The sequence below is a fragment of the Pocillopora damicornis genome, chromosome 3 (assembly GCF_964200805.1).
Source record: "Pocillopora damicornis chromosome 3, jaPocDami1.2, whole genome shotgun sequence".
Classification (NCBI taxonomy): domain Eukaryota; kingdom Metazoa; phylum Cnidaria; class Anthozoa; order Scleractinia; family Pocilloporidae; genus Pocillopora; species Pocillopora damicornis.
Genome location: NC_142672.1, coordinates 10,513,742 through 10,527,492, shown reverse-complemented (window position 1 = coordinate 10,527,492; position 13,751 = coordinate 10,513,742). Strand labels below are relative to the sequence as shown.

At 38.1% G+C, this 13,751-nt stretch overlaps 1 protein-coding gene across 1 annotated transcript; it reads left to right on the top strand.

Annotated features, from left to right (window-relative positions):
* Positions 1-13: 13 nt before the first annotated feature.
* LOC149048183 (uncharacterized) lies at positions 14-10,548 on the top strand. The gene is made up of 6 exons (XM_089201674.1): positions 14-593; positions 1,098-1,251; positions 5,849-6,006; positions 6,134-6,293; positions 6,860-8,007; positions 8,458-10,548. The coding sequence occupies exons 1-6, from the start codon at positions 75-77 to the stop codon at positions 8,653-8,655; spliced, it is 2,337 nt and encodes a 778-aa protein (XP_089057800.1). The 5' UTR covers positions 14-74; the 3' UTR covers positions 8,656-10,548.
* The last annotated feature ends 3,203 nt before the right edge of the window (positions 10,549-13,751 follow it).

Below are 13,751 nucleotides of genomic sequence, written 5' to 3'. Positions count from 1 at the left end.
CCATTCTTCATGAGATCGAGGCTAAAGACATTTCCCAGAAAGATGGCGCTCTTCTTCCCCCTTGATGGGGATCAATGCTCGGTTTCTTTACAGTAAAGGCGAAATCGTCGTTCCCATATACTCGGTACAAAATGGAAGAACCCAGTAATAAGTATATTCTTCTGCATGATAGTGTCGGACGACTCGCACTTGAAAAAAACTGGTTGACGCTCGGCCTTACGATGAAGTCTAGACTAACGCAAGTTTTGCGAGGCGAGATATTAAAAGGTGTTCCTGAGGCTGAACAGTCTATGGACTCAACTAAAGTAGCTGTTGTTGGAATTGAACGTAAGTCATTATGTCTTGAGTGTCCTACGGAGGATGTGGCTCGACTGTCTGAGGAAGAAACCAACTTACTTTTAGCAATTACTTCATCTGAAGGAAGATACCAAACGTACATAGATAGGAAACTTATGGTATTTGGCCGACAATTGTCACTAGGAAGTACTGTTTTCGTTGAAGTGAAAGAACATTCAAATGTTTTGCCTGGTATTGTTTGCTATAAAGGTGTATTACCGCCCCGTCTGGGAACTTGGTTTGGAGTTGAACTCACCGTAAGTACTCGTGTACTTATTAAGTCGCGTTGCTGGCTGTAACAATTTACATTATGTAAATTCCGTACAAACGGCAACACAACTGAGGTACCGTGTTACACCGAGTTAAGCTTGCTTTTACATCTCGTGAGTATTTCAATGTCCTCAATGTCCATCTTCCTAGGAGACTCTTAGACTGAAGGGGAGATTTAAACGATTCATTCAACAGTATGTAATGGTAAAACTTGCCCTTGAAACATTCATGTGCAAGGTGTCATCTCTATTTCAGAATAATGTCATGTTTTCTGTTAAGATTTTGTAATCCTGCTCTCTTGATAGTATGGTGTACAATTGTATGTTGCACACTGGATGCTGAACAGTCGGTATGGGATAAAATTTTTCATTAATTATGATGGCAGCCATGGTGATGTTAATGATGATGATAATGATGAAAGTCATAATGACGGTCAATGATGACAATAATCTTCAAAAATTAATGATTATGATCTGTGGTTTAACATCTAGAAACATCCAGGGTCAGGAACATGTGATGGAACCTTTGGAAAGAAGCAATACTTTACCTGTCAACCAGACTCTGGGATTTTTGTTGGACTGGACAAATTGACACCTAGAGAAGATGAAGGTGACTTGAAATCTTTAAAAATTGCCAAAAAAGTGGGTAAGTGTGATCAGATGGTCTCAAACCGTCAGTAAAGCTAGGTCATTCTGTTCAGTTCTATGGTGATATTAATGTCATGAATGAGTTGTTTGTATGGTGCTGGTAGTGGTTGACACCTGTTGAAGGGAGTCTGTCCTGAGTTAGTAAACCAGCTTTTCAGAGTCAGTGTTACAGTTTAAAAGAAGTGTAGTAAATTGAAACATTTAAGCTTAAGGTGTATGGTGACGTATGGTGTCCTGAAGTGCATTTTTTCCTGAATTTTCAGGTCTTTTGCAGGTAGAATGAATGGTTTGTGACAGAGTGATATGTAACTTTATCACTGGGGTCAGAATGAATGCTGGGATTGACCGACCCTATACTAGGCCCCTCTGTTTTTTGCGGCCTTGATCTTTGTTGTTGTGTGAGATGAAGAGCTAAAAAAAGTGGTCCAGATTCTTCTAAAGTTTTATGTTTGTATACCTTTTTTCTTTCCATCTGTGTGGGGTTGTGTAAGTGATTGTAGACTTTCTGAAAGGTACAAAAGTTTTTCAAAAACCTTTTATTTCCAATTTGTGTGTTCTTATAAACTTGCATAATAAGTTGTCACAGACCTTCTGTTCCATCCTATTTCATGCAACCTTGATTTTTTTTAGTTATAGAGTCTCAAAAAGATTCAGAAATGTATTTAAAAAGTGTATGTTTGCAAACCCTCTTTTGCTTCATAATGGGCAAAAGGGAACATATTAATAACTGAAGATATTCTGTAAGTTACAAACAATTTATAAAAATATTTTAGTTATGTTTCACAGTAAAAGGTTTTGTTTGTGGCATTTTCAGCTTCCATTGCAGCCATATCAGTGTTTTCTTAATGTGAAATCCTGCCTGATTTTCTCTTTGCCCGATTATTAATGAAAAGAAATTGATAGCTTTACTCTTTAATTTTTCTCAAATCACTGTACATGCCTAAAGTTTGTATAAAAATTTGTCAGATAATCCAGATAATACCAGATAATCTTGTGCTACCAGAAGCTATAAATTAAATGCAAGGCATTTTCCAGCCAAAGTCATTTTAGCATTTGAAAATTGCATCTTTTGTTACTCTGAAGCTAATAACGTCACTTTGAGTCTTAAATTTCCATTATTTTTGGAATTGATTATTCCTTGGAATAATAAGTTGAGCTCCAAGGTCTACCTTGATCAGGATGAAACGAAAGGTGTAACAACTTATCACAGACTTCTGCACAAATATGAATTGGAAATAAAACGTTTTAGTTAAAATTTTATCTTTCTGGATGTCAAGGGCTCATCAGCCCATCATGGAAAGAAAAAAGTTTGCAAATATGCAACTTTAGAAGAATTTGCAACATTTTTTTGCATTCAACAGCAACAAAGATTGATGGGACTAAGATTACAGTGCAGCCTGGTTTGTCAAATGGTGACCATAATACCAATTGAAACCATCAAAACACTACTCAGGAATATTGTGACTGTGTTAACATTGAAAATGATAGCAGTGAAACCTGGATTGGAAAATTCGAAAGACATGTTAAGTGTGAAGCACATGATAATATATAGCTATTTGCACAAAAATCCCATTTCAAAACCTGTGCATTTATATTATTTAGATGTATAATTGTTTTTGCATGCTTTGTTCTTACACACTGATCATAACACAAAACAATATCTTGACCAACTGATATTATTTCATACAAAATCTACAAACAACATCACTTTGATTTTGAAACAAGAAGTTATAATTACTGGACCTTCATGTTACCTAAATGCCTCTAAGATCTACACTTGTTGTCTTATTTATAGTCCATTTCTGGGATAGACTCATATAAATTAAATGGAAGTCAAACCCTAATAATGAACTACCAAACAACACTGCATCCACAGATTCATACTCTCCTTTATGTTTCAGCACATGCGACTGAATTATTGACTGATACTCATTTCACAACTTGACCCCCTGTTCATGTAGTGAAGCATTGTTACATGGAAAGCCATTTTGAAATATTGGAAAAACATGAAATACACATACTGCATCCCATCTCACTACCAGTTTCAAAATATTCAAGCCCTGCTAACCTTTGAATTAATTCTCAAACACAGTGACTACAAAGAGAAGGAAATTTAGGTTTTGGCTACATAGATAATTTCTTTACCAAAACTATGCATTAAAAATATAGGTCACCCAGCTGGTTCAAGAGCTGCAGAACATTGTACCTTTTTACCTGGTCCATTGATTGGAAAACAATATTGTGTTATAAGGATGCAGGTGTGCTCATTTACCTGATTATGTGATTTTAATTCGCAGTACAGAATGTGCGGTAAAATACTGAGGAATCACTTTAAGTGTTATTCCTCAGTAAATTGTGGGTATATCATAGTTTAAAATTAATTGGGGGCCAGACAATTTAACCTTCACGTATATGTAATTTAATCTTATAATTATTAAACAAAGGAAATGCAAATCAACCTCATTTGGCAAGCTGTTTGTTTTATCCTCTTAGTGTGAAAATAAGGGATAAATGATGTTCCTTAGGTAGAAGAAACTTTTGAGCCAACAAAGAGATATCCATTTGAGATGATAATAATTTTTGATGGTGATTTCTTTGGACAGTAGAATGTAAGGAACGTGTACAACCTGCCACACATGTAACTTCTCATCAATAACTAACATCTAAAGATGAAGTGAAGCAGTTAGAGCAAGGAGCACGTAGAAATAATGGACCTGTGGCAACAGCTAAATTTGTCTCAGAAAGAAAGACCAGTGAAATTGTGGAAGCTATGGTGGAAGGGAAAATGGAAAAGGAATGTCTTCCAAAGACATTTCAGAAAAGCCATATGCACACTCACATGCATCTGCATTGCCTAGAGATGATTTGGCAGTTAACAAGGGAACTGGGTGGTTTTCAATATATTTTTGTTAATTTTTTGGAATCAGTTAAATGTATAATTCAATGCTGATTTGTTACTACAGACAGACAAAGTTCCAAAATTTTTTCCCCCTTTAACATTGCAATTTTCATTTCTTTTAAGCGGTTGTGTCACCCTTTAATTGAGTCCCAGTGGCCTGTTTGTATTGCTTTCCACCTGTATTGAATGATCACTTAAAGCGGGACCACTCATACAAAAAAATACTCATACAAACCAAATCAATTTTAGTAATATTTTTTAGCAAGTTTTTGTAGAATCAGTGGTCAACCGTAGAACGAAATGGCATTTTGTACAAAACCTTTTTTCTGTTGAACTTTTATTAAGTGGTCACCCTGTATTAAGTGGTCAACCCTTATTAAGTGGTCACCCTGTATTAAGTGGTCACCCTGCTATTCCCTGTAGGTGACTGTTTAATACAGGTTCAACTGTATTATGCACTTCTGTTGGAGAATTTTAATGGAAGTGCATGTATTGTAGTGTTGCTGGTGACTGATCCCCACAAGTATGGAAGCATCAAGAGATGCCTCAAGTCATCTTCAGAATTAAGCTATTTACTACAGAATATATTTAGTTTAGCAGTTTTAAATTGTGAATTGAAGCAAAGACACAGAAGATGATTTAGTTTACAGTGCTTTTGGGTCATATGTTTCTCCCCTATTCTGCTTATTTTATTTTCCCTTTGATACTCAAGTCAAAGGATATAAGGGGACCTGTTACAATACTTTTTATTTCTATTAAGTATTGATGTGTTTCTTAGCTACTTCTGAAATATGTTTGAAGAATAGAGAAAATGCACAACTGACACACAAAGCTTTTATGAATTAATTCAAGTGGGTACCTACTCTAACAAGGCTGAACAACAGAAATGAGATGTGCACATCCAAAAAAAAAGGAAAAAACAAACACATCTGGGCTTCTCCCTTTGAGCTTGACCAGACCTTGACATTTTTCCACGCTATTATAAGGGAAAATTTTGTGAAAGCTTCTAAAGTGAGAGAGGATGTAGGAGTGCCTTTTTTATGTGAAAGTTTATCATTGTAAGGTTAAAGGTAAAGTCTGTACTCAAGCCAAGTGGCCCACCCAGCAGGAGCTTATTCTGGTTTCCTTAGTGTGAAGTGACTAGCAGCATCACTTCTCCCCCCCCCCCCCCCCCCCAGGATGGGATGGTACCTGCAGTATTTTATCAGGCTTCCCTGACAATATACTGGTACCCATTTACAACATGTATACTCCTGGGTGGAGAGAGACACCTTGAGAGTTAAGTGTTTTGCCCAAGATCGCAACACCTTGGGCCAGGGGCCTGTTCTTGATGTTTCTGCTAACTTAGCAGGCCTAACGTCATATTTTAAAATTAAAAGTAAGAGAATTGAGAAGTAAGCTCTGACACCCTAACCAGTCCACTTTGTTTCTTTAGCTGATAGCTTTATTGTATAATTCTCAAAGCTTTTGGAACTCCCATCTTGAATGAAAACAGAACTGCTTTACAGGCCTGTTTACTTGTAGTTACTGGGACCTTCGATCTCTCATCCCAGAGTCCAGCACACTTACTAGTTGGCCACCATGTCCTCCACCATCACAACTGTAGTAAGGCTCAAATTGTTGACGGTTTGCAAATGGTTAAGCATTATTTTGCCAGTGACCAGTATTTGTTGTAATAGTGACATTTTTCCTGCAGGTGGCAATGGCGTCATGTCAGGTGATAACCATTATGGTTTAGAGGTTGGATCTAAGGTAGAGGTTCCTATGGCGGATGGTGTTCCAAGATATGGTGTCATTCGCTGGATGGGAAATATGCCACAAGTGAAGGAAAAGGTGGTAGCAGGTCTGGAATTGGTGAGTGAGATTTATCAGTCTCAGACAGAATGAAAAAAATTACAGTAAACGATATATTTTACCTTTTTAGCACTTTATTATTAATTATTGTATCACCAACATTTATCTTTACTTTCTTTCCTTGAAGGAAGAGGAGGAGTCTACGTGTTCAGATGGGACTTTTAATAAAGAAAGATATTTCACCTGCCCAAAAGGAAGAGGTTTCTTTGTTTTACTGGAGATTTGCCGACCAGATTCCCGCTTTGCTAACTCACCAACCACTGATGTCTGTTTAAATGCTGAAAAAGGTAAGCAAGCCAGGCTGAACAACACAAATGAGATGTGCACACCCAAAAAAAAAAAAAAAATCCGGCACTTTGCTTTTAGGCTTGACTAGACCTATACATTTTTCCAAGTTATTTTAAGTGAAAATTTTCTAAAGCTTGTAAAGCGGGAGAAGTTGTAGTAAGATGCAGGAGAACCCTTTTTAATGCGAAACTGTATCACAACTGTAAGGTTAAAGGTAAAGTCTGTACTCAAGCCAAGTGGCCCACCCAGGATGTGCCGTACACTTCTGAGAAATCACCTTAACTGTTATTCCTCGTTAAGTTATGGGTATGTCGTAACACAAGATCACCAAAATCTAAAGATGAAGTGAAGCAGTTAGTGCAAGGAGCATATAGAAATAATGGATCTGTGGTAACAGCCAAATTTGTCTCAGATAGAAAGTCAAGTGAAATTGCGGAGTGGAAATGGAAAAGAATTCAACTAGTGAATAAAAGTATATATTTTCCACTTCCGGCTAGGCACAGGTTCCTCATTTCGCTCTTAAACTAACAAAAAATTGAAGACGGATTTCTCCTCTTGTAAACAGACAGGCGACTTATGGAGGAAAATGAACCAGGAGGAAACGTTCACAGGCTGGTGAGAGAACTGGAGGAAATGGTGACACATTTGCAAGCAGAACTACGAGAGAAAGAGTTGAGAGAGACCAGCTTACATGAAAAGCTGAAGAAAAAAGAACAACTTGAAGAAACTTCAAGGAAACAATCAGCTGAGATAGAGCAGCAGCTGACAAACCTGCGGGATGTTATTCAGCAAATGACAATTGTCCAAGGGCAGCTACAAGAAAAAAATGAAGAAACTGCAAATTTACAGAATCAAGCTACTGCCCTAAGGCAACAACTGGAGGAAAAAGACCAGGTAATAAATGAATTGGAAACATCTCTGTCCATAGCTCAGGATGAGTTACGTGAACATCAACGACAACTGAGAGATGTAACTCAGCAAATGACGATTGTCCGAGGGCAGCTACAAGAAAAAAATGAAGAAACTGCAAATTTTCAGAATCAAGCTACTGCCCTAAGGCAACAACTGGAGGAAAAAGACCAGGAAATGAAAGAATTGGAAACAACTCTGTCTACAGCTCAGGATGAGTTACGTGAATATCAACGACAACAGTCTCCTGAGTGGGTCATTTCACGGGATCACATTCAGCTGACGGGTAGGTTTCTCGGCAGAGGAGGCTGGGGAAGTGTTGTTGAAGGCAAATATTGTGGTTGTTCTGTTGCAGTGAAACAGATCCATGAGTTGATTCTCTCTCCTCACAACCGCAAATTATTTGAGCGAGAAATGGATATTGCATCAAGATGCCGCCACCCTTGCTTGCTGCAGTTCATCGGAGCTACAAATGACGAAGGGAATCCATTGTTTGTAACAGAGGTTATGGAAACAAGTTTACGCACTCTGTTGGAACAGAGACCTCTTTCTGAGGCTGAAATGTCTGTTATTTCCCTGGATGTGGCTCGGGCGCTAAACTACCTTCACCAAAAGCAACCATCTCCTATTATTCACCGCGACATCAGCAGTGCAAATGTGCTACTTTGGCGACAGGGTGAACATTGGCGAGGCAAAGTGTCAGATTATGGAACTGCCAACTTTATGCAGCAGACCATGACAGTTGCTCCTGGTGCCATGATATACAGTGCTCCTGAAGCACTTACTAAAAATCAAACTGTCAAGGTTAGCTGTAATTTGTTTATTGTATATATGCGGGCATTTCACGTGCACGTAAGTTTATGAATTGACTTAAGCTTAAGGTAACGGACATTAATATTTATCTTGTTAATATCGCTAGTAGGTCAGGATTTTTTTATTTTGTTGACATAAAATAGACAGTATGTGTAATTGACAGGCCGGATTGGTATTCTATTGTACTCTTGTATATTAGCCTAACTAGTCTGATCTTTGAGGTAAGGTTTTTATTTTTCCTAGGACATACTGACAATTCTAGTTGGGCTAATCTACTTGAATACAAACGAATACTAATCGAGTCTGCCATGGGGTCTATATAGTCAAGTGTTATCGCTTATCTCGAGATAGAAATGGATCGAGACATTTTCTCTCATTCGACGTAAGAAACTCTAGTGCAGTGCTGTATTTCCTCTCATTTTCGTCCCTTATCTTGTTCAGGTTGATATGTACAGTTTTGGTGTCCTCCTCTGTGAGATGTGCATCCGGGAATTGCCAGATCCAATGAGGCGTGATCGGCAAGTCGCCATGGTTAAAAACAAATTGAATCGAGCCCTTATCCGGGGATGTTTGCATTCAGAGCCCGAGGCGAGACCAAGCATACAGGAGATCATTGACGAACTTGAGGAACCTGTTTAAAACAGGTTTGGTCGGTTTTGCTTTTAACAGAATTAACGTAATTCTGCTATTACCAATGTAATTGTAATGGTGCGTATGCTACTGAAGGACATCTCTGGGGTATCCCCCCCCTCCCAACCTGGAAATCATAAGACATGATTAGATTGATTAATTTCAAAAATCAATTTCATTATTCAGAATGGGAGAAAGGCATGAAATTTCAGAGGAATGGAAAATGGTCGGAGTATCGTCAACTAAAAGCATTTACTACGTGGGAGGTTGTCCTGTAAGTGTTTTGCAGAAAGAGTTTATGAACAAATGAGTTTTATGATTTCTTTTTTAGCTCAGTTCTGCAAAATGCCCTCCCACCTTGATTTAAATCTTAAGCGAAGACCCTCGTATGTTTGGCAAGGTTTGAAATTAGGGGATGTTATTTTATTTTACCAAGTACTAGCTGAATCATTTTTGGCACGTGCTTGAATCTGAATGGCGTGCGATCGGTTTGATTCCTATCATGCACTTTTAAGGTCATTCGTAATATTGCATTGGACATCCTTACTGAGCATGATTTTACACCTGACCGCTGCGCGCAGATTAAAAAATGGTGGCTCTTTTCTTTGTGCTCGGTACTCACCAGAGAGGTAAATTGTCACTTTCTCCAAACGAGGAGGTTGCTCTATCATTTTTTCTCTACCTTGGTGTTGGGCACGTATTATCTTTCCGTAAAATAAATATAAACGAATTCTCTTCGAAGGAAAAGGAATTCAATTTTGGAAACGCGAACGTAGTAGGATCCGGTAATTATAATTTTCTATGTATTTTGGCAATCATATGGGACCTGTATTTTTTTTATTTCAAAATTTACATTCCTTCAAGGTAAACAACCAATGGTTAAAGTTTGACAAAAATCTCAGTGCAGGTTCTTTTTCAGAGGTCTGATCTTAGGATCACACTCCAGGTGCTTCGAAAATAGAAAATTCACATAGAAATAAGCTTTAATGCGTTTCATTCCGATAACATATTGGTCACATGGTACTTTTTTTAGCAAAACTGCTTTTCAGAAGTCCACAGAAAAAATAAATAGAAATGTTAACGAGGGAGTTTATGGTAATGTTCTCTTTACTGTGTAGCAAACCGTGCAAAGTATCGATAAATTTCTCCTGTGAGAACTATGTTTACTCCTCGTTCTAAAATTACAACCTACGTGATCACCACATCCTGTCACTTTCTCAGCCGGGAAAAAAAGTGTATGGTCTACATTGATATAATTACCTAGCTGTTAAACTATGAAATTCCCTATTTGATGGCCTGAGAGCTTGCGAGGATTTTTACGAATTTGAGAGGAAAATTCTTAGTTTTGTCAATTTTAACATTTAAAATCACAAGCATGTATTTTTATATCTGTTGTAAATTGCATCATATTTTATAGTATTTTACATTTTACTAATGTATTATTTGGAAGGCATGTAAATTTTATAATGTTATTAGAATTTGTATTCTCATTGTATTTTGCTATATTAAACAGGAAGACGTAAGCTTAGTAGCTATACTCAAAATTCGCGTAACAACTTCAGGTCGATTGAAGTGTTTCATTCAGAAATGGGTGTTACCGCTGGATTTTGTGCATAGAAGGCTCGATTTATTCCTTTGGGTATTTACTTCGAGGGTCACGTAGAACCACCGAAAGCGGTGGAGTCAGTCGTTCTGGGAAAAGTGAGATCTTTTGGAGGAAGACTCAAAGGAATGAAATAATAGCGCAATAAAGCGATCTCAAGCGGCAGCGTCTACAAGTGTATCCTTTTTGTTTTCACGTGTCAATGAACTCCAAATAATCGTTGAAAACATTTTATGCCTTCAGGTTTTTTCGCTCAATGTTTTTCAAGTTTGACTTTTATTTATTAAAACAGAGAATTTTAAGAGCTTTAAAAGGAGATCTTGAACGAGCATATTTGATGATTGTAGGCCGAAGTTGGTATTTTACTTCTTGTTATTGGCGTTTTAATTTGTGCACAGCCGCCTTTTACCGGTGTCACAGCGGATTTGGACCCCCCCGGTCCAAATCCACCAGCGGATATGGACCCCCCTTCGTAGATTTGGACCACCCAACCAAACTTTCCTTTTAAGCATCCTTTGTATCATATTTGGTAACTAATTCTATTTAATTCTATTTGCAAGCTTTTTTGTCGATGTTCTTTTCAATCACAACACAACATTTCCTCAATAAAAGTAAACAAAAAAAAACCAGCCATTTCGTTCCAATTCTACCGCATTCGTTATAGCGAGTCATACAGTTAACGCAAGAATTAGATGTGAACAAACTACTCCATTCGAACTATTGAAATTGTTACAATAAATCTTTGCTTCTTCTGATGCGAATCAACATTGGTACGAAACGTCATAACAATAGTGGAGACTATTGCGTCCAGTCACAAAAATAACTCAGTCTGATTTTCTAAAATAATAACATTAACCAGTTTGTGAAGAAGAACGAAGAAACTACTCATATTACAAGTCGTTCGTAAAGCCTGTGATAAGTAAAAATGTTTCTATTCTGAACTATTGGAACTCTAAGCTTATTTTTAGATGCAAATCAACATTAATGTCAACGTCCTAGCAAAAGTGGAGACTATTACATCGAACTCAATCTTATTTTCTAATTTTAACGATCATTAACTGTTGAGGGATGCGAAATAACACCTAAACAATTACGAAGACGTCTAGAGTCTGGCAATCTGCAGACAATGCAGAGCCACTCGCCCTCCGGGGCAGTCTTAAATCCCTCGCAGCTCATGTGTAACCTTTCTTCGCACAACTCGCACTGTACCATGTCGTCCCAACACTCTGGCATTGAACAATGACAATAAATTAGTGTCACAAGTTTGTCTCTTATTGAATCTAGCGGTGTTCGACTATCGCGGAAAAGGTTCAAAAACGACCTCACTCCAGACAAACTAAATTCTTGCCCATTTTCCCTTGGTCAAAAGAAACATCCGACGGGATGCCAGTTCGTATGCATTAACGCTACGCATGTTTTGAGTTAAAAACATACTTTAGTACCCACTGGAACGTAAAGTATCATCCATTTTTACTAAAACGTTAAAGATGATGTTTTCACTCAGTTTTGTTGGGGGGTCCAAATCCGCGGAAGGGGTCCAAATCTAGGGGGTCCAAATCCGCTGGGACACCGGCGCATGAGAAGCATGAATTCCGAAGAGTGACTGCAGACATTTTATGCATTCAAGTTTTTTTCGCCAAATGTTTTCAATTTTGATTTGCGAAAAATAAAAAAGGGAATTTTGCGAGCTCTACAGGTGTGAACGAGGTGTGTGTGAAGCGTGTTTGCAAGTCGTGCATTCTCGAACATTCCGATAATCGCGTGCTAGATCACAGTCGAAATTTATAAAAGTCTTATCTAAGCAAATATATAGCTTCAAGTCTGACAGCTCTTAATACATTTTAGCGAATCTGAAATTCATCAGATCCCCTTGAAAGCAATTGCTGAAGGAAGTGTTTGTGGGACGGGTGCGCTCGCGCGCCGTTTTTGTCGGCTGTGACTAAAAGTGGGAAGGGGACATGGGACTCGGGGACGTGGGACTCGGGGACACGCGGGGACTCGGGGACGTGATAAACAAACAACACCTAACATTTGCGCTGAATTTGTAGAGTATAATTTTCGGTGGTCTCGTGAAAGCTATTTTATGCTGAAGAGCTTGTTAGTAGTAGCCGATGGTTTTCAGCGTCCATGGTTCGGCCGGACATTTTTGCTTGCTTATTTGACCGTGAGAACTCTGGGTACAGAATAGTTTCGACGCAGGGGGTCTTGAAACATCCGTGCCTTATCCCTGCTAAAAAAGAATGAGGAAGAAAACACAGTTACTTAACAGGAAAGTCCTCCATGGCTGCTTACGATGTTTAAAACCCCCTGCGTTGAAACTATTCTGTACTCAGAGTTCTCACGGTCAAACAGGCAAGAAAACATATCCGGCCGAACGATGGACGCTGGAAATCATCGGCTACTACTGACAAGCTCGGGTGACGCTATATCGGAGGCGTTCGTCGAGGGCCGAACACACAAGTTTATAGTTCAGCGATTAAATTCAAAATAGGTTATGTAAGCTTCAGCACTTGTTCCCACGAAAAGTTCAAACCTGAGATGTACAAGATCGTCCTGAACAAAGGAGCCTTGAGGTCCTGCAGTAGTTTCTTGATTTTGTTTTGAGTATTTTGTGTTTGTCATAAAATAACTACTGTGATATATTTCTTTTGAACAATTTTCACGGGATTTTTACCCGTGAGCGGACACATAAAATAGCATGACACCGTTACTATTTTCTTCCAGTATCAATCATTAAAAGAAGAAATATCACTTAATGCGTGATCGTGTAGTTTATACCGATTCCCAAAATCCTAGATTCATGAAAACAAGCCATCAAACCACACTGCTCTGTTTTTGTTTAGTCACATGTGGCTCACAGATAAAGATATACCAAAACTGATAAAAACTTTTTCAGTATGTTTGAGCTATTTACTAGGTTATCAATGCGCCAATAAGCCTAACAGTAACGTTTGAATTTTAGACGGTAACTTCGTCTCTTAAAAAGTAAATTATGGGAAAGATTCTCCTTGCAGCGTTGAGTCCGTTGAGAGAAGTTCAATGTTTTTTACTTACGTAATACGAAAAATTTGTCAACACTGAAACGTCAAATGATTCGTGAAATAACGAAGGGGAATTTCAGGAATTGTATACACCCTACGTTTATGGGGAATTCTGAAGTAAATGGATGTAAATGACCTACCCGATTTTGTTTCCTCAATATGCGAAAAGTTCGATGGATTCCTCCACTAAAATACCTAAAAAAATTAAAACAGTTTCGCGGGTTATGCAAAAATCGAATGCTACTGGTACGTTTTATTATATTTCAAACTCTGTTTTCAAAAGGAATTCTCATCTTTGTTGATGTGTGGAGGCAATGCCGAGTTTCATCGCTTAGATGGTAAACGGTAAACGGTTTGCCGAAAAATTGGATCGGTACATTACCACCATTGTGTTCAAAGACGGGAGACGCTGCAAATGCATAATTTGAAAAAGTATTTCGGTATACTAGATTACGCACTTA

Coding starts and splice junctions, on each gene's coding strand:
- LOC149048183 (XM_089201674.1), top strand. CDS start 75: ATGCTCGGTTTCTTTACAGTAAAGGCGAAATCGTCGTTCCCATATACT. Junction 6,294..6,859: donor CTGTTTAAATGCTGAAAAAG/GTAAGCAAGCCA, acceptor TCTTGTAAACAG/ACAGGCGACTTATGGAGGAA. Junction 8,008..8,457: donor CTAAAAATCAAACTGTCAAG/GTTAGCTGTAAT, acceptor TATCTTGTTCAG/GTTGATATGTACAGTTTTGG.